This window comes from Pelodiscus sinensis, chromosome 33, assembly GCF_049634645.1.
Source record: "Pelodiscus sinensis isolate JC-2024 chromosome 33, ASM4963464v1, whole genome shotgun sequence".
Taxonomy (NCBI): Eukaryota; Metazoa; Chordata; order Testudines; family Trionychidae; genus Pelodiscus; species Pelodiscus sinensis.
This window is the reverse complement of record NC_134743.1, coordinates 10,331,887-10,352,057: the sequence shown is the minus strand read 5'-3', so window position 1 is coordinate 10,352,057 and position 20,171 is coordinate 10,331,887. Positions and strand designations below refer to the sequence as shown.

General features: G+C 56.5%; 1 protein-coding gene across 1 annotated transcript in view; it reads right to left on the bottom strand.

Moving 5' to 3' along the window:
• Positions 1 to 483: 483 nt before the first annotated feature.
• The window catches only part of LOC142823383 (maestro heat-like repeat family member 5), a 41,960-nt gene continuing 22,272 nt past the window's right edge, over positions 484 to 20,171 (bottom strand). The window contains exons 7-8 of the mRNA XM_075914357.1: positions 965 to 1,117; positions 484 to 606 (exon numbers count right to left, since the gene is read on the bottom strand). Coding sequence (XP_075770472.1) covers positions 589 to 606; positions 965 to 1,117 — 171 coding nt within the window. The 3' untranslated portion in view covers positions 484 to 588. The remainder of the gene's footprint in view (positions 607 to 964; positions 1,118 to 20,171) is intronic.

The following is a 20,171-nucleotide window of genomic DNA, read 5'->3' as shown; positions in this document are numbered from 1 at the left end:
AGCTCCCTCCCTGACCCTGCACCCCCCGACACCCCTCGCCCAGGCCAGACTCCTCTCTGGCACCCGCACCCCTCCCCCAAACCCTCTGCTCCCCCTTCACCCAGATCACAGCTCCCTCCCAGACCTGCACCCCCTAGAGCCCCTCCCCCAGGCCAGACTCCTCTCTGGCACCCGCACCCCTCCCCCAAACCCTCTGCTCCCCCTTCACCCAGGTCACAGCTCCCTCCCAGACCTGCACTCCTCTAGAGCCCCTCCCCCAGGCCAGACTCCTCTCCTGCGCCCATACCCCCTCCTGGACCCTGCACCCCTATCCACTGCCCCAGATCATACCCCCCCCTCCCTGCACGCAGGCTCCTCCCCTAAGCTCCCTTCTGCACCCAACCGCCCCGTCCCAGACCCCAAAGCCCTCGGTAGAAATGTGGCCCTTGATCAGTTGCCAAAATGGCCCCCCCATTACAAATTATTGACCAAGCCTGATCCAAATGTTTTTTGAAACATTGTTTAATGAGAATGTAAATACAATTCAATACAATTGGGAGGGTTGGGGGGAGGGGGACGCAGCTGCTGGCTCCTCAGCTCTTGCTGCTCTCACTGGGTGTCTTCCTGCTGCAAGGGAAGCAGAATCCGTCACATTCATCCCTGGGGACTCAGGGGAACTGGCCCCCCAGCATTTCCACCCTCCTCCCCCCTGCTCTCTGGTCACCCCCCGTCAGGCCCGCAGGGTGAGCTCCTGACCCCCCCCCCCCCAGAGCTCCTGACACCTCGGCCCCCTCCCGCCTCCTAGGACAGTTTCTGTGTTCAGAGCCTCCCCCACCCCCAGGGACGCTCGCAGGGGCAGGAGGGATTCTGCCAGCAGGGACGTGGGGTGGGGGCAGCCTGAGGAAAGGGGCGGGGGACTCCCTGAGGGGATGGGAAGGAGACCCTGGCCCTGCCCCACTCTCCTGCATCTGCTCCGGCTGCTCACCATGTATTCCAGGAGCTGATGGGCCTGCCCATGCAGGGCGTGGGCCAGGACCAGCCCGGCCTGGCTGGGGCGCCGCAGGGGGGAGCGGGCAGCGAGCAGAGCCTTGTCCAAAAAGCAGTTCTCCTGCTCTGCTGTGAAGAGCTGCCCAAAGACCTGGAATCAAGAGCACAGGAGGTTTCAGCTGACGGCCCAGAGCCCGGCCCCAACTCCTGGGGCTAAAACAGCTTCCTCCTCCCCCAAACTCCCTTCCAGACCCTGCACCCAGACGCTCTCCTCACCCGGCACCCCAATCCCTGCCCCAGGTCACAGCTTCCTCCTGCCCCCAAGACCCTCCTACCCCCATGAGGGCCCCAGCCAGCCCCACCCCCGAGCCCTGCCCTGCCCTGGCAGCGCGTCCTTACCTCTCCCACCCTCACGCTGTTGCTGTGAGCCAGGACCCATTTTTCCTTATAATAGTGTCTGCACCACAGGTCCTCTGCCTGGTGGATGTTGAGGCCTGCAAGAGACACAACAGGGTCATTCTGCTGGCAGGTCTGAGCCCTTCCCCTCCCACGGGTCCCTGCAGGCATCCCTGGGCAAATGGAGGGGCACAGGGGGCAGAAGGAGGGGAACACAGAGGGACGCATCCCCCCTTGGGCCAGTCTGGGGGAAAAGGGCTGGGTCCCCTCCCCCCGCCGCCGGCACCCTCAGGGTGTCCCTGGGGCCCAGGTCCCGGCTGGGTTCCTTACCCCTGTGGTGCAGGAGGAGTTGATACAGGCTGTGCACCCCCTCCCGGGCCAGCCGGCTGACGTCTTCGGATGGGTCCGAAATAAAAAGGCCCAGCTGGGCCACGTGGTGACCCATCCTCGGCCAATCGGCGGAGTTCTGAGGGGAGAGAAGAGGGGGGGTCCCTCAGCATCCTGGGGCTGCACGTCCCATGCAAACGGCCGCCGAGGCGGTTCTGAGCTCGGGGGACGGACAGAGACACCTCCCGGGGCGGGGCGGGGCCGGCCTTGCGAGGAGACAACCCTGAGCAATGGCCCCGACTGAAGGGTCACTCCGGGGGTGGAACAAGGGGATCCACTGACGGCCACTCCCCAGTCCCCAGGCCCAGTCCCTCAAGAGCCCCCCTGAAGGGCCCAGGGTCGCCCCTCCCCGGGGAAAGGAGAACGCGGCCCATTCCCGGCCCATTCCCGGCCCTGCCTCTGCCTCCCGGGGACGCTCCCAGCCCCGCGCCCTGCAGCCCCAGACCCCCCGGCTCCGAGGTCACTTACGTCAAACCCCGGGAGGGTGGTGGCGACTCCCAGCAGGGCCGTGGTGCTGCCAAGGGCCCTGGCTCGCTCCTGGGGCAGGCGGGACTCCAGCCACGGGCTCAGGTGCTGGGGGGGAAAGAGGCAGGTCAGGACCCGTAGGGAGGTGCCGGTTCTGGGCAGAGCCTGGGGCTCCTCTCGGACTGTGCCCCCCCCAGCCACTGACACTGCTCCTCTCTCGGCCCCCCCCCGAGGAAGCAGGGACAATGGCCCCGTCCCCCCCACGGGGCTCACCTCCATTATGAGCTGCAGCCGGGCGGTGTCTGGGGACTCGGCGAGGAGGCTCGCCAGTAGGGCCTGGAGGTCGTAGGGAAGGGCCCGGATGAACTGCTGCAAGACAAGGGGGAGCCCTGGATCAGAGGGGGGTTGGGGGATCCAGGCCACCCGCTGGCTCCGGGGTGCAGCCTTGAGCAGGGTCTGAGCCGCCTCGCAGAGCAGGGAGGAGCCCAGGCTGGGCATGGAAGGGACGGGCCCCCCGGGAGAGCAACGGGAACCCTGGAGGGAAGGATCCAAACCTGCAGCTTCTTCCCTCCCTCTGCCCCCCCCCCTCCTCTCTGGAGCTCCAGCCCAGCCCGGGAGCAGGGCCCGGAGGGACGTACCTGCGTGTGGATGGGCTCCTGCTGCCAGTCCCCAGACACTGTCTGTCCCACGGCCGCCGTCAGCAGGGGGCTCAGGAGCTGGGCCCGCAGGGGAGGCTGCAAGGTGCTGGCAGGAGAGAGGGGCAGAGACTGTTAATTGAGCAGCAGGAGACAGAGACTTTCCCACTCCCTGGCCAGGGGATCTGCTCTGGGGGGAGTCGGCGGAGGGGGGGGGGGTCGGTACCTGAGGCTGCAGGCGGCGTTGAGGCAGTCGGCCAAGACCAGCGGGGGGGGCGAGTCCTCCATGATCTCCTGGGAGACCCAAGGGGACAAAGGGGCGTGTGAGGCTGGGCCCCCAAGAGACGCTCACACGGCCAGCGCCCCCACCCAGCAGGATCCAACCCCACTGCCTCCCGCTGCCCTGTAGCCCCCCTGCCCGGCACAGGGCCCCTCCCAGCACCCCCCTCCCAAACCGGGACCAGCTCAATCCTTGTCCCCAGGCCGTCTCCTGCCCCTCCCTGCCCTGGTGACCAGCCTCTGAACCTCCTCATCCCTGCTCCCCAGGCGCATCCCCAGCAGCCCGCTCGGCTCCCTTCCAGCCCCCCATGGCCCGGGGAGACCCCTCCCTGTCCCGAATCCCCCTTCCTGTCCGGCACCCCAGACCTGCCCCATTTCTGTGTCCCTCCCTCCTCCAGCATCCCCACCCACCCTCCCCATGTCCACCTCCAGCCCTCCTGGCTCCACCCATCCCGTTTCCAGCACCCCCACCCGCCGCCATGGCCCAGGCAGATCCCTGTCCAGCCCTCGCATCCCCTCCCCTCCTCCCAGCCGCCGCGATTCGCTTACAACGATCCTGGCCATCATGGTGTCCTTGCAGCAGCGCGGCGCCAGGGTGTCCTCGCCCCTTTGGAGGGCGGCGAGGCAGGCGGGGGTGACGGCCAGAAGGAACCGCTGCAGGGCGGCTGGGCTCTGCACCCCAGAGAGAGTCTGTGAGCCTGGGGCCTGCCTGCCCCCCACGGACAGCTGCAGGGCTCAGGTCTCCCAGGAGTGGAGGTGGGAGCTGCTGGTTGTCCAAGCACCCACACTCCCCCCCCAACTGCTGCCTCACGCTTGTAGGGGCCCAGCTGGTGCATGACAAGAGCCCCCAGCTTGGGGGGTCCAGGTCATGCAGGAGAAGGGGCCCCAGGGGGATCCCCAGGGACAAGCCCCTCCCGGAGGGGGGGGGGACGTGCTGGGAAGGGGCCGGACAATCTCGGGTCCCCCCCGTGTGGAGAAGGTTCCTACCGTGTCCCGGGTGTGGAGCTGCTCTTCGATGTCGTAGATGGCCCCTTCCTCCACCCGGGAGTCCATCCGCTCCTGGCAGAGCTCCGCCGAGGCGCAGGGGGGCTCTGTGCGGGAGGGAAGGGACCAGGGTGACTCCAGCGGCCAGCAGGGGTCACGCGCCCCCATGTCAGGGACCCAGGGCAGGTTGGGCCCCACACGCCCCTCGCAGGGACCCATCCCCCTTCCACCCTCACATCTGCCAACGCCCTCAGCAGAGCCCCCACCAGAAACAAGAGAGCCAAGCAGCCCACCCCCCATCCATTGCCCTGGCTGCGGGGCAGACACTGGGGCTGCCCCTCCCCGCCCCCCCCCCCGGGTACTGGGTGAGCCCCTGGGCCCAGCATGTTCACGGCCCCTCACCTGGGTCTGAGCGGCTGCAGGAGGTGGCCCGGCTGCAGCTGGAGGCCCAGGCGCTGCTGCTGACGGACCTGGACCCACAGCTGCAGGGGCTGGTGCGGGGAGCGACGGGCTGGGGGCTCCCGGAGACTGGCAGGTCCCCGGGGGCCGGTCAGGGCGATGCCCCCTGGTGGTAATGGGGGCTGGGCTCCCGGGGCAGGTGTTTCTCTCCACAGAGGAGGCCCCGGAGCCACCCTACCCGGCTCCCCCGCTGGGCTGGGTCCCGCCTGCCCAGCCGCCTCTGGAGCCAGGTCCGGGGGGGCCTGGCCGGTGGGCGAGTCGCCCCGAGCTGGTGGGATCCAGCTTCCCCGCCCGCGGGGACGGAGAAGCTGCTCCCCACCGGCCCTGGGGCCATCTTCAGGGCTTTCTTGAACCACAGCCGAAAACGTTTGGCCATGCTGCAAATGAGGGGAGCAAAGGGGAGCTTGGGGCGCAGCCTGATGAACGAAATCCAGGGGTTCCAGCTCCCCAGAGCGACTGCCCCCAGCCCCCAAATGGCCCCTTGCTTATCGGTTCGGTCTTGCACAGGCACTGCAAGGACCTGAGGGTATGTCTACACTACCCCGCTAGTTCGAACTAGGAGGGTAATGTAGGCATACCGCACTTGCAAATGAAGCCCGGGATTTGAATTTCCCGGGCTTCATTTGCATAAGCGGGGAGCCGCCATTTTTAAAACCCTGCTCGTTCGAACCCCGTGCAGCGCGGCTACACGGGGCACGAACTAGGTAGTTCGAACTAGGCTTCCTAGTTCAAACTACCGTTACTCCTCATTCCACGAGTCTCCTGCCCATCAACAGCCCCTTCTTGGCCAATCAGGGGAGAATCTAAGGTGTGGGGGGTGGAGCGTTCTCCCCAAAGACACCGGCATAGACTTGTTCCAGCCCCACCTCCCCAGTCCCCACAATGGGGGCTGCATCCCCCACCCCACGGCTCCTGCAAACCACCCCCCGTCCTTCAGCTAGTCTGTTGGGTCCCAAGCTGGGGGAGGCAGCAAGGGAAGGTCACAGAGGAGGCAAGAACAGAGCAGAAATGTGGGGGGATGGAGGAAAAGGGAAACCAACCAGGAGAAAGCCCCAGTGGCGCTAAGGACGCAGCCCAGGTGAGGAATCACCTTCTGGCCCTTGACCGAGGGCTGGGCCTGCCTGGAACCCAGCCGGCCCCGGGCGGGATCCAACCCCTGGGGGCTCTTACCTTTGTCACAAAGGTGTCGGGATGTGGAACTCACAGAACGCGAACGAACCGTGAGGAGGAGACGCACCAGAGCTAAAGCAACCGGGGGTCTCCAAAGTCCCCTGGGCCCGCCCCCCGCTTTTATCAGCCTGAGATGTGGGTCCCTCTGTGAGGTCATCACCTCCCCACCTGCCCTTTGCCTTATATGCTGAGGGCTGCCCAAAGCCCCTGTGAGGTCACCGCACCCCCCCCCCCGCCAGGCAAATGTCCTGCCTCTGGCCACCCCCCTGGGAAGTTTGAGCCATTACTAGGGGTCCCTCCCCCTCCCTCATAGGCTGCTCCCTGCCCTACACTGCAGGCTTCTTGCACGAGAGCTGTTTCACGCCGGAGTTCTTGCGCAAAAGGTCTCGTGCAAGAGTGCCTCCACCCTGCCATGGGCTTTTGCACAAGAGCGTCCATGGCAGTGTGAACGCTCTCTTGTGCAAGAAAGCTCTGATGGTCATTTTAGCCATAAAAGTGTCTTGCTCAAGAAGCCCCTGGTGCCCGTCCACGCTGCCTTCTTGCACAACAGCTCTTGCACAAAGGGGGCTTAGTCATCGTCGGGAGAGGAATAACTCCTGTGCAAGGAGCCCTGTTCTCTGATGCTTTACTGCAAATTTACTTCTGCAAGAACAGACGTAGAGTGTAGACGCGCCACAAGTTTTTTCGCAAGAACACGCAAAAACAAGCCATGTGGATGTTTTCTTTTTAGGCAAAAGCCCCTTTTTGCACAAGATCGGTCGGCCTTTTTGCAGGCATAGGGATCTTGTGGGAAAAGGGGGTTTTTTGCACAAAAAGTAAACATCCACATGGCTTGGTTTTGCGCACAAACCCCGAGCACAAAAACGGATCAGCAGAAAATATGCAAATGACATTGCGTGTCATAGAGTCCCTCGTTAGCATATTTGTTGCCAAAAAAACTCGTTGTGTAGACGTAGCCTAGGAGAGAAGCGATCTCAGACACAAAGCCCTTCAGTAAGAGGGCATAGCCCTGGGGCGTGGTAGGAGACGTACGGCAGACATGGGAGGTCACTCTCCTAGCTATTTGGCACGGAGGAGGCCTCAGCTGGAGCACTGTGTCCAGATCTCAGGGCCATGCTTTAGGAGAGAGATTCCAGAGGGGAACTATGAAAAGGGATTAGGGACGTTAGATATTCACTGAGTAGTCAATTAACCTCATGATTTCTTATCGGTTACTTGACTTTTCGATAGTCCCCAGGGGCCAGCTGTCTCAGTCCTGGCTCGCGCTGGGTGCGGGACCTACCCCCTCTGCGGCTCTGCATTTACAGTGTGTTAGGAGCCAGGCGGGCAGGCAGCCCGGCTCAGTTCCAGTTTGCACCAGGTCCAGAAGCTCAGACCCAGCCCCCAGGCAAGGGCTGCTGCCAGCTCGTGCTGCTGCCTCTGATACAGAGGCAGCAGTACGGAGTGCCAGGAGGGAACTGGTCTAAAAAGCACCTCCCCTTGCGACCTGGCTGCCTGTCATCCCACGCTGCTGCCTCCGTTTTTGGCGAGAGAGAGCCGCCTGTCTTGAGACACCGGTGGGGAGTCGGATTTTCAAAAGGCAGGTCTCTGTCCTTTGTGAGCCTTCCAAAGCGCTTTGGTGGGGGGAGGGGGCAGGAAGGCGGACGACACTCAGGAATTGTAGCACCCAAATCCACGGAGTGTTTCGCCAGCACCTCCTGCAACAGAGCCCAATCCCTGACAGGCTTTTAGGCAAGATAGATCATTTGAAAAAATGACAGACACAGGGTTTTCCGTCACCGCTCTCCCTTTCTTTTATTTCCCTGGGCTAACTGGCTTGTTCCTCTTTGGCTAAGGATGGAAGGGTATGTCTACACTACAATGTTAGTTCGAACTAACGGACGTTAGTTCGAACTAACATTCATAGCCGCTACACTAGCGCTCCGCTAGTTCGAATTTGAATCGAACTAGCGGAGCGCTTAGTTCGAACTAGGAAAACCTCATTTTACGAGGCTTAAGCCTAGTTGAAACTTACTAGTTCGAATTAAGGGCTGTGTAGCCCCTTAATTCGAACGAGTGGGAGGCTAGCCCTCCCCAAGTTTCCCTGGTGGCCACTCTGGCCAACACCAGGGAAACTCTATGCCCCCCTCCCGGCCCCGGACCCCTTAAAGGGGCACGGGCTGGCTACGGTGCCCGTGCCAGGTGCAAGCCTGCTAGCACCCAGCCAGCAGACCCTGCACCTGGCACGGCACAGAGCCACCCACCCGATGTCCCCCAGCCCACCCCCTCTTCCCGGGACCAGGCTGGCGGCTCCCGGAAGCTTGCCCGGGACCGCAAGAGGCGGGTACATTCCTGGGCTAGTGCGGACATCGTGGACCTCGTCCACGATCTCCGCACTAGGCACAGGAAAGTGGCCATCTAGGGCAGGAGAGCTGCCAGCCTGGCCACCCAGGAGCAGGTTTGCATGAAAATCAAGGGGGTCCACTGAGACCCCCGACCCTGAGCCCTGAGCTTACAATGGCCGTCCTGGGTCAGACCAAAGGTCCATCTAGCCCAGTAGCCTGTCTGCCGACAGCGGCCAACCCTAGGGACCGTGGAGGGGATGGACCAAAGACAGTGACCAATCCATTTGTCTCGTGCCATCCCTCTCCAGCCTTGCACAAACTTTGGGCAGGGACACCACTCCTACCCCGTGGCTAAGACTACTCCATGGACCCAACCTCCATGACTTGATCTCCCTTCCCTTTAAACTCTGTTCTAGTTGTAGCCTTCACAGCCTCCTGCAGCAAGGAGTTCCACCGGTTAACTATTTGCTTTGTCAAGAAGAACAACTTTCTCTTACTAGTTTCAAGCCTGCTACCCAGTCCTTTCCTTTGGTGTCCTCTAGTCCTTCTTGATGGGAACTCATGAAGAACTTTTCGGAATGCACCCTCTCCACCCAACCCCTGCTTTTAGAGACCTCTATCCTGTCCCCCCTCCGTCTCCTCTTTTCTAAGCTGAACAGTCCCAGTCTCTGTAGCCTCTCTTCATCTGGGACCTGTTCCCAACCCCTTATCATGTTAGTTGCCCTCCCCTCTCCCAGCCTTAATCTTCCCCTCTCCCACCTCCTTTTCCCAGTCTCCCCCAGTTTTGTTCAATAAAGACAGAGTCAATGTTGGAAGAAACGTTATCTTTATTTTGTACATCAATAAGAAGGGGGGCTAGGGAAGGGTAAGTGGAAGGAGGTGAGGGAGGAATGGGGTACGAGCCCCCGATGGGGAGGACTGGGCTGGCTCTGCAGGCTTCTGGGGGTGGAAGCTCTCCTGCAGCCCCCCGATTACCCCCTCTCCCTAGATGGCAGCCTGCGGCAAGTGCAGCCGGGCTGATGGCTGAGTGGTGTGATGTGCCCAGTGTGGGTACTCCGGGCACTCCAAGCCAGGACTGGTTTTCAAGCGGGGCACCCCTTAGAACTGTCTGTCCGGGGTGGGGGTCGGGACCCTTTAAGCGCAGCCCTCGGCTAGCCTGAGACTGCATCTCCACGCTCTAAGTCCTCCTCTGATGCCCTGCTGGCACTGCTTCCGGCCATCCTTAAGCCCTGTTCAGAGTCCACTCAATGTGGACTTGCTAGTTCGAATTAGCAAAACTAGTTTTTAGTTCTAGACGCGTTAGTTCGAATTAGCTTAGTTCGAACTAGCGCTGTAGTGTAGACATACCCGAAGAGAGGAGCCAGCAGGGGTAGAATGAATTGTGTACCAGGTCCTGGAAACAAGAGCATCTCCTCCAGATCACCCATCCACACCTGAACTGTTTAAAAGTTTGGCTGCCAATAAAGACACCTTAGCTCAGCAAATGCCAAGCCAGGCACCTGTGTTTGGACACGAGGGGTGCACAGGGATGTGAGAACCAGGAAGGCTGATCTGTGAATTCACCCCCAACCGTCCCAGTACAAGACAGACGCTTGCGCCAACCAGCAGGGGTCACTGCTCCTCCGGTTTGGCTTGGACAAAGGTGCCCATCTGTTTGGTGTTCGCGTCTCGGAGCTGCGCCAGCTGCCTCTGGCCACGGCGGAGCAGATACTCGATGTGCATCACGTCGGCCCGGGGGATGCTGGCGTTCTTCCGGAACTCGGCCTGGATGCGAGGCAGGAATCCCGGCTTCTCCCGGCCGGTGCGCAGGAACTGCCTGTATAGGCTCAGGACGTGCTTCTGCAGCTTGCTATGCCGGGCCATGGTGCGGCTGGGGGGCCTGCACAGGCCACGGGGGGCCAGCGCCACGAGGCAGGGGCTGGAAGTGAACAGAGGCGGAGATGTTAGAGCAGCATCTCATTCCCAGACGCGCCTGTGCAGGCATTTCCATGCACTTTTCACCCCCACCTGCTAGGGTTACCAGATGGTTTAAAAAAAATACCGAACAGCAGGGGCCGGGGGGGGGGCGGGACTGGCTTGAAGAGAGGGGGTGGGGGGGAACCGGCCGCCGGGAAGCAGGGCTGGCTGGGAAGGGGCTGGAGGGAGCGGGGCTGGCCGGGGGGCAACCAGCCGTCGGGAAGCGGGTCTAGTTGGGTTGAGGACCAAGAGGTGGGGGAACCGGCCGGCAGCGCTGCAGAGATGTACCAGAGCCTGGGTCGGATTCATCTTTGGTGGGCCCTGGCTCCTAGACCATAGACACACTCCCCCCACCCCCCACCCCTCCGGAGGCCCTAGGGAAAATGGCACCCCGGCCCTGTGGACATGGTGCCCTCTCTGTTTCCCTTGGCCCCGTAGGCACTAAGCTCCACTCCTGCCGCCCAACTCCTACAAGGCCCGACGGATTTCTCTGTGGCCCCCGACCCAAAAAAGGATCCCCCCAGCCCTGTGTTAGGGGATACGAGGGAGTCTGGCTGGGACGTAAGTGCAAATAACTCTGCTCTTAGCAGCTCTGAACCGATGGGCTCTGCCCTGTGCCCCAACCAAGAACCCTAACATAAGAACGGCAGTACTGGGTAGCCTGTCTGCTGACAGTGGCCAGCACCAGGTGCCCCAAAGAGGGTTGACCAAAGACAATGATCAAGCAATTTGTCTCCTGCCATCCTTCTCCAGCCTTCCACAAACAGAGGCCAGGGACACTATTTCTATCTCCTGGCTAATGGCCTTTTATGGACCTAACCTCCGTGAAATTATCTAGCTTCTCTTTAAATCCTGTTATAGTCCTAGCCTTCACAGTCTCCTCTGGCAAGGAGTTCCACAGGTTGACTACACCCTGTGTGAAGAAGAACTTTCTTTTATTAGTTTTAAACCTGCTACCCATTAACTTCATTTGGTGTCCTCTAGTTCTTCTATTATGGGAACTAATAAATCACTTTTCTTTATTCACCCTCTCCACACCACTCATGTTTTTATAGACCTCTATCATATCCCCCCTCAGTCTCCTCTTTTCTAAACTGAAAAGTCCCATCGCTTTAACCTCTCTTCATATGGGACCCGTTCCAAACCCCTAATCATGTTAGTTGCCCTTTTCTGAACCCTTTCCAAGGCCAAAATATCTGTTTTGAGGTGAGGAGACCACAGCTGTACACAGTATTCAAGATGTGGGCGTACCATAGTTTTATACAGGGGCACCCTGAGTTACCAAACCACATGACACTGCCCATTAAAAACCCACCAGGACTTACCCAGCATTTATATGCAGAGGTCCCGCACCAGCAGCAATCTGCACTGGACAGGAAACCATCCGCCCAGCACGCGCGGGAAATCACAGGAACCCAGCCTGGACGGTCCGATGCCCCAGCCCTGACAGAAGAAAATCAAGGTGTGCTTGAAGTGCCACGCCCACCATCCCTTGGTCCTCTGGGACATTCGGCACATCCTGCTGGGTGAAAGGGCCGGTCACAGCTCCAGGGTCTGTCACACTTCAGGGCCTTTGGCAGCTCCTATTCACCGGGGTCAGGCAGATAATCGCCCCGAGCTTTCCCAGCACTTTTCAGCATCAGCTCTCAAAGGGGGGCAGCGTGACCCCCATGGGAGCAGGGGAATGTCAAAGAAGGAATGGGGCGGGGCAGGGGAGGCAGCCAATGGCTTCTCCTAATGCAGTGGTCCCCAACCATTTGAGGTTGCCGGGCGCCAAGGGGTGTGGGAGCGGAGCCCCCCATTGCGCACCCGGGGGCGGGGCCCCCCCATAGACACATTCCCAGGGCCGCCCCCCCCCCCACAAGTACCGCATGCCCAGGGCCGGGCCTCCCACCAAGCGCCGCGCGCCCGGGGCCGGCGCTCTCCAAGCGCTGTGCGCCCAGGGCTGGCGCACCCTGCAAGTGCCGCACGCCCGGAGCCTGCGCTCCCCCCATGCGCCACGTGGCCATAGCGCGGGCAGCCAATCTGCGGCGCCCCCGGGGCCGGCGCTCACCGTGCACCATGCGCCCGGGGCCAGCTCCGGCACCGCACATGCGCCACGTGCCCGGGGCCAGGCCAGCCCGGCCTGCGCACGTGGCTTTCACCGCAGCGCTCACCTGCCCTCACGCCCCACGCTCCTGCTTTTCCCTCCCTGCGTTGTTCGACCCAACCCTCACCCAGGCATCCACCCAGTTCACCCCGATTCTCACCCCTTTTTAAACTTGTTCCTAAGAAACCCCGATCGGTTCCTGGGAAATTCCCAACAACTCTTATCAGTGGTGCCTGTTACATACCAGCTGGGTTTTCCCTTTGATATTTACATACCCCCTGCCTCCTTTTTTCGCCCCTCCCATTTTTTCCTCCCCTGTTCATTTTGGTTCTGGACAGACAACACTCCAGTCGTCTGAAGAAGTGGGCTATGCCCAGGAAAGCTCATGATCCCATTGACACGGTTTGTTAATCTTTAAGGTGACTATATGTTGTGTTTTAAGTTTTTCCTGTTACAGACTCACTCAGCTACCCCTCTGAAACTCGTGGGCTCTGTCTACACTGCAGGCTTCTTGCACAAGAACTGTTTTGCAGAAGAGTTCTTGTGCAAAAGGTCTTCCATACGAGCGCGTCCACACTGCCATGTGCTTTTGCAGAAGAGATGTGCTTTTGCACAAGAGCATCCATGGCAGTGTCGACACTCTCTTGCACAAGAAAGCTCTGATGGCCATTTTAGCCGTAGGGGTTTTTTGCGCAAGAAATTCATGTTGCCTGTCTACACTGCCGCCTTCTGGAAGAGCTCTTGTGCAAGAGGGCTTATTCCTCGTGGGGAGAGGAATAACTCTTCCAGAAGAAGCCCTGTTTGCTGATGCTGTACTGTAATACTTGTGCAAAAACAGGCACGCAGTGTAGACACTCTGCAAGTTTTTGCGCAAGAACAGCTGTTCTTGTGCAAAAAGCCTGCAGTGTAGACATAGCCTTAGAGGGGCAACCCCAACAGTCATTACTAACAAGGAGTCCTGTGGCACCTTGAAGATTTATTTGGGCATCAGCTGTTGCGGAGGAAAAGCAGGTCCAAGTGTTTTTTACCCCTGGAAGCGGATGCCCAAATACACGTGTTAGTCTTTAAGGTGCCCCAGGGTGCCTCTGTTTAAACAAGTGGAAGAGAAGGGCCTGTGTGCACCTCATAGGATGCCAGGCTAGACTGAAGATCACAATGGCCCTCTCTGGCCTGGAAGTTAATGAATGGTTACATCTGGCCAGGCTGCCTCTCTTTATGCTTGCATTAACTAACTGGGTTATTTGCAGGTGTTGTACTCAGTCCAGCTGTGTCGGAGCGCCTGCTGCTGGAGGAGAACGCAAAAGTTCTGTTACCTGGTTTGTAAGTCTGGAGCCTTCTCTACTGCATGAGGTACAAGCCACCTGGCTCTTCGCTAAAGTTGCAGAGCCGAGTCACTATCGCTGGATGTGGTCTCCGTGCCCAGAGTCCCCAGAGACCACAAACCAGATAAGATTCGAAATCGCCCAAGCAGATTTTTTGCGTAACAACATGCAATAATAGTTGCCAGCGAACAGACTCAGCGCTGCGCCGCTACACTTTATGGAAGCCGTGGCAATGTCCTAACACCCACTGAGCACCATCCAGTGCCCCCACACAGTCAGCTGGTGAACACCATTTGAGGTGAACTTTTATACATTCCTGATGTATCAGGTTGCTACCCCCTGTTACCTGGTTACCGTCCCTTACCTTGCAGAAGGAGGCTTACTTCCTAGTCTTCATACTGTCAACTTACTATCTGTTATGCTGTCAACTTTGACCTGGTCCTGAACATAGGTCGGTATGTACTTTATTTGTGGGAGGTAAATGGTACCAAGATGTACCTTAGGACAATCCACAGAACTACAGACCGGTCAGCCTTACCTCACTCCCCGGAAAAATCATGGAGGGGATCCTCAAGGAATCCATTTTGAAGCACTTAGAATAAGGAAAGGGATCAGGAGCAGTCAGCATGGATTCACCAAGGGCAAGTCATGCTTGACCAACCTGATTGCTTTCTATGACGAGGTAACTGGCTCTGTGGACATGGGGAATTCAGTGGATGTGATATACCTGGACTTATTCTTGCCAGCAAGTTAAGGAAGTATGGATTGGATTAATGGACTGTAAGATGGATAGAAATCGGGCTAGACTGTTGGGCTCAATGGGTAGTGATCAACAGCTCGATGTCGGACTGGCGGTCAGTTTCAAGCAGAGTACCTCAAAGACCGGTTCTACGGTCGGTTTTGTTCAACATCTTTATTAACGACTGGATGAGGGGATGGATTGCACCCTCAGCAAGTTTGCCTATGTCACTAAGCTAGGGGGAAAGGTAGATACATTGGACGGTAGGGTATATGGTGCAGAGTGTCCAAGACATATTGGAGGATTGGGCCAAAAGAAATCTGATGAGGTTCAACAAGGACAAGTGCAGAGTCCTGCACTTGAATGGAAGAATCCCAAGAATTGTTATAGGCTGGGACCGACTGGCTAAGTAGCAGTTCTGCAGAAAAGGACCTGGGGGTTACAGTGGATGAGAAGCTGGATATGAGTCAACAGTGTGCCCTTGTAGCCAAGAAGGCTAATGGCATATTAGGGTGCATTAGGAGGAACATTGCCAGCAGATCTAGGGAAGTGATTATTCCCCTTTATTGGGATGTGGTGAGGCCACGTCTGGAGTATTGTGTCCAGTTCTGGGCCCCCCACTACAGGAAGGATGTGGACGCATTGGAGAGGGTCCAGTGGAGGGCAACAAAAATTATTAGGAGGCTGGAGCACATGACTTAGGAGAGGCTGAGGGAGTTGGGCTTGTTTAGTCTGCAGAAGAATGACGGGGGATTTGATAGCAGCCTTTAACTATCTGAAGGGAGGTTCCAAAGAGGATGGAGAGAGGCTGTTCACAGTGGTGACGATGGCAGAACGAGGAGTGATGGTCTCAAGGTGCAGTGGGGGAGGTGTAGGTTGGATATTAGGAAAAACTCTTTCCCTAAGAGAATGGGGAAGCACTGGAATGGGCTAACTAGGGAGATGGTGGAATCTCCATCCCTAGAGGTTTTTAAGTCCTGGTTTGACACAGACCTGGTTGGGATGATTGAGTTGGGATTGGTCCTGCTTTTGGGCAGGGGGCTGCACTCGATGACTCCTGAGGTCTCTTCCAGCCCTGGGATTCTATGATTCTAAGGCAAGGGACTTCTTTTATTTGAGAGCCCCAATTCCTTCAACAGCAGTATAGGTCTAATCCATGGAGCTCCTGAAAAGCAGCTCTGCATCCCTTTCTATGGCAGCCCAACTGTCCTTGGAACTGGTCAGACCAGTGTGACATCCCCCTGTGTAGGCATAATGAGCTAACGTGTCCTTCACTCCCATGCACCAACTTTGCCACTTATCAACTATGTTTTTAATTTGTTCCAAGGGAAAGCTGAATGAAGCCAAAATTAATGAGTGTTTTAACTTGTAACAAAATACAGGACTGTGTAGCGCTTTAAAGACTAACAAGATGATTTATTAGATGATGAGCTTTCGTGGGCCAGACCCACTTCCTCAGATCCACTATTTGATCTGAGGAAGTGGGTCTGGCCCACGAAAGCTCATCATCTAATAAACCATCTTGTTAGTCTTTAAAGTGCTACATAGTCCTGTATTTCGTTTCAGCTACACCAGACTAACACGGCTACATTTCTATCACTGTTCTAACTTGTGTTTCTGTTCCCAGGAAATGTTGAAACGGTAGATTCCTAGGGACTGTCAAGTAGAAAGATTGACCGAAATTAGTTACTTGTTTACTTTCTTTGGCTCCACTGGAATCTTACAACAGGGATTAACTAGCTCCATTCATATCTATAATTAACACAAACAAAATCTATGTTTAGTGACAGGTAAGGTTTCCTGAGCACATGTCTAACAATCCAGACATTTAAAATCAGAAGTTAGTGGAAGGAGGCTGAAAAAGGTGAGGCTTTCGAGAGAAAAATTGCCCGAGAAAGGGTTATTTTGAACTCCAATTTACTCTGTATCAACCCATTTTTCCATTAAACCAACCTAAAGTACTATAAATAGGACTCAAAGTTTATGTCCTATGTTTTAGTTTTTGTCATAAACACCACAAGAAAAAAATATAAAGCAAATGGGAAAAAAGGGAGGATGCGAGTTATGAAAAAGCAAACAGTTGATAGGAGAAGCTAAAATTGGGGGAAAAAATCTATAACCAGTAACATAAAGGATAATTAGGAAATGTTTAAATATATCGGGAACAAAAGAAATCAGAGGAATGGTAAAGATCCATTACTGTATAAGGCTGGTCAAATTGCCAATCATGATGAAAAAAAGAAACTTCAGCAACCTGCTTGGAATTTAATGCGTTGAACTACACACAAGCCATAAAGATTGGATGTCTTTCTAAAACATATGTGGTAGCTCAACCGAAGGATGTTAAATTGCGCTTAATCAGCTAATCCAGTAGTTGGTGGAATTTCCATCGACTACTCAATTAGTCAATAAGGGTATGTCTACATTAGCTCGTTAATTTGAGCTAGGTAGGCAAAGCAGGCAACCGGAGTTGTAAATGAAGCCCGGGATTTAAATAGCCCAGGCTTTATTTGCATGTTCCCGTCCGGTCGCCATTTTGAAATTCCACTAGCCTGAAGTAACTGCCGCGCGGCTATAGAATGAGATGTAACAGTTAATTCGAACTAAGGACTTAGTTCGAATTACCGTTTCATTGCCACATGTAGCCGGCAGGAAGGGACCTCGAGAGGTCGAGTCCAGTCCCCTGCCCTCATGGCAGGACCCAGTACTGTCTAGACGAGTGTTTCTTAAACTTTTTAAGACCGAGGAACACCAAACAATTTTTTTTTTTAATGAGGATTTTTTGTTGACTCCTGAGGTCTCTTCCATTTATAGGATTCTATAAATGTGCTTGGTACCTGTGCCTGGACCTTTATGCTTGATCTGGCTTATACTATTCTCTTTCCTGCCTGCGGTTCCACTGAGCCAAAGTCTTGCTTCCTAGATTTCAGGCCTGTTGCTGTTTTTATGTTACCGGCCTTTATTCGGGCCTGCTGATTTTATGTTACCAACCCGCAACTTACTACAGAGGCAACTGAGTCCCAAAAAGGAGGAGCAGCTTGTTCAAAAACACAGCAAGCCAGTGGCAGCGCTAGGAATAGGACCCGTATGTCCCAACTCCCTGTCCCCTGCTGTACTAACCAGACCAAAATACTTTGACCACCAGGGTCTGAAGCCCCACAGACAGGGGCCACGGATGGGGAGGGGGAGAGGCAAAGGGGGCAGTTGTCTCGGGAGCTGATGATTTAAAAGGGTCCAGGCCTCTGGGTCACTGTATCGACTATTATGGCAGCCGCCACTGCCAGAGACCCGGGCAAATGAAATCAATCCTAGAGCTCTGTCTGGTGCAGGGTGGGTGGCGCTAAGGCCTGATTGGCCCTCGCCTTGCCCCTCCTACCTTTAGCTTTGCCCCTTTGAGGGGGTCTAGAGCCGACCCCCTCCCATACATTATCCAGGGCCCGACAACGTCTGTCACCAGCCCCGTTGACATGAATGTCCCCAAATCCCTCAGACCCAGTACAGTCTCCCCCTCCTCCCCCCCCCGGATCCTTAATTCTTCTCTTGTCATCTGATTGCTTCAAGCATTGTTACAGGCTGGGGACCGACTGGCTAAGCAGCAGTTCAGCAGAAAAGGACCTGGGGATTACAGTGGATGAGAAGCCGGAGATGAGTCAACAGGGTGGCCTTGTAGCCAAGAAGGCTAATGGCATATTAGGGGGCATTAGGAGGAGCATTGCCTGCAGATCCAGAGAAGTGATTATTCCCCTTTATTCGGCTCTGGTGAGGCCACATCTGGAGTATTGTGTCCAGTTCTGGGCCCCCAACTACAGGAAGGATGGGGACGCATTGGAGGGGGTCCAGGGGAGCTTGACCAAAATGATTCGGGGTCTGGAGCACATGACCTATGAGGAAAAACTGAGGGATCTGGGTTTGTTTAGCCTGCAGAAGCAAAGAGTGAGGGGGGATTTGATAGCAGCCTTCAACTTCCTGAAGGGAGGTTCCAAAGAGGATGGAGAGAGGCTGTTCTCAGTAGTGAGGGATGGCAGAACACGGAACAGTGGTCTCAGGTTACAGCGGGGGAGGTCTAGGTTGGATATTAAGAAAAACTATTTCCCTAGGAGGGTGGTGAAGCACTGGGCTGGGTTCCCTAGGGAGGTGGTGGAATCTCCATCCCTAGAGGTGTTTAAGTCTCGGTTTGACAAAGCCCTGGCTGGGATGATTGAGTTGGGATTGGTCCTGCCTTGGGCAGAGGGCTGGACTTGATGACTCCTGAGGTCTTTTCCAACTCTAGGATTCTATGATTCATCCGTGCGATGTCACTGGAGACGCAGGGAGGTACATTGTGGGCAAAAGCCCCGATCTTGCTTCTGGTTTTGTACAGGCGGCCGTGAAAGTAACTTTACAGTTTCTCACAGGTACTGTCCTATTGCAGCCCAGGTCTTTGCAGTTCTTGCTGGAGCTGCGCACCAGGGCACTTTCACCTCTGTGTTCAGGATTCAGAGTTATCTCTTTTCCCAAAGATCTTCCCTGGAGCTGTTCAGAGAGAGCTTGCTCCCTCTCGCCACAGTCTCTCTTAAGGCAACCATGTTCTTCAGAGCCTCTGGCCTGACGTGGAACGGGTCGGGGGACACCACAGAAGAGGCCAAATTCGCCGGGGGAAACACTCCAAGGAAATGGATGCTAAAGAGGGTCCATTCGCCAAGACTCATGTGCAGGGCCTCTTTGATTTCAGTGTTGTCACTGTAGACCAGCGCGCGCCCGTTGAGATTATGGTCCCTGAGCCTCTGTTTGTACAGCGGGACGTTTTCCTCCTTCAAGCCGAGTATGCTAATGAAGCACTCGTTAGCAACTTCTTGGCACTCATTAGCATGCTCTCTGCAGGCAAAAGCTAGCAGTGTAGACATAGCCTCAGGGTTCTTGTGTGTTATTCTGGATAAGGGGTATTACGCTGCAGGCCTCCAGCAAGAGTATTTATGTTTTTGCCTCTCTTCTCTCTGGAGTGCATAACAGACAGCTACGGGTCTCCCAGTCTTAAAACCGACCCAAGTCACTTCAGAGCGTAAAGGATGAACCCGGGGAGAGCCAGCCAATGGCTTCGGGGTTGGAGGAAAGAGCTGCAAGGAACCGAGTTGTTCCAAGAAGAAATGTTTTGTGCAAACCAAGAGTCAGGAGCAGCAGAAAGTGGGGGAACTAGCAGAGCCCGGACTGTGGCCTTGCCCCCTACATCACCCTTTCCCCCTCATCCTCACTCTGCCCATTCCCCCTCATGTGCCCCCCCTACTCCTGAGGCCTCAAACCCACACTGTGCCTTCCCCGAAAGCCCCCATCCCACACCGCCTGTTCCCCTCAACATCCTACCCCCACTAGTTCTCGCTCCTCTCCCTCCAGTTATGCACCAGTTATGTGGGACAGTTTTCTCCCAGCTCTGGGGTCCATAGTCAGGGCTGTCCCTAGGCCCATGGGAAATATGTAGCTGCATAGGGCACCGGAAAATTTGGGCACCAAATTTTTGAGTTCCCCAATGCAGCAGCCATGTGTTCTTGTATGTCTGAGGATATGCCTCTGCCGGTTCGTCTCTGGGGACGCTGTGTCCTGTCTGCTGCAGGGCTTTTCCCTTCGCCCTCCCCCACGTGCTCCTCTCAGCTGGCAGTGTAATCCACACACCTAGTGTGTGTGGTTCACTGTCCCTTCGTGTGGCAATTGGACCTCTTACAGCCAGAGATAAGAACAAGGGAGCTCTACATCCTAAGCTGGGAGCCAGCTGCCTTCATGGCTCCAGCTGTCGAGGCCTCTAGGGGTGTGTCTAAACTACATGGCTCCATCGACGGAGCCATGTAGATGAGGCTGATCGGCAGAGGGAAATGAAGCCGTGATTTAAATAATCGCGGCTTCATTTAAATTTAAATGGCTGCCGCGCTCTGCCGACCAGCTGATGATCAGCTGTTTGTCGGCAGATCGGGGCAGTGTGGACGCTCCCGTCGACATGAAAGCCCTTTGTCGACCTCCCCCTGATGCCTCGTG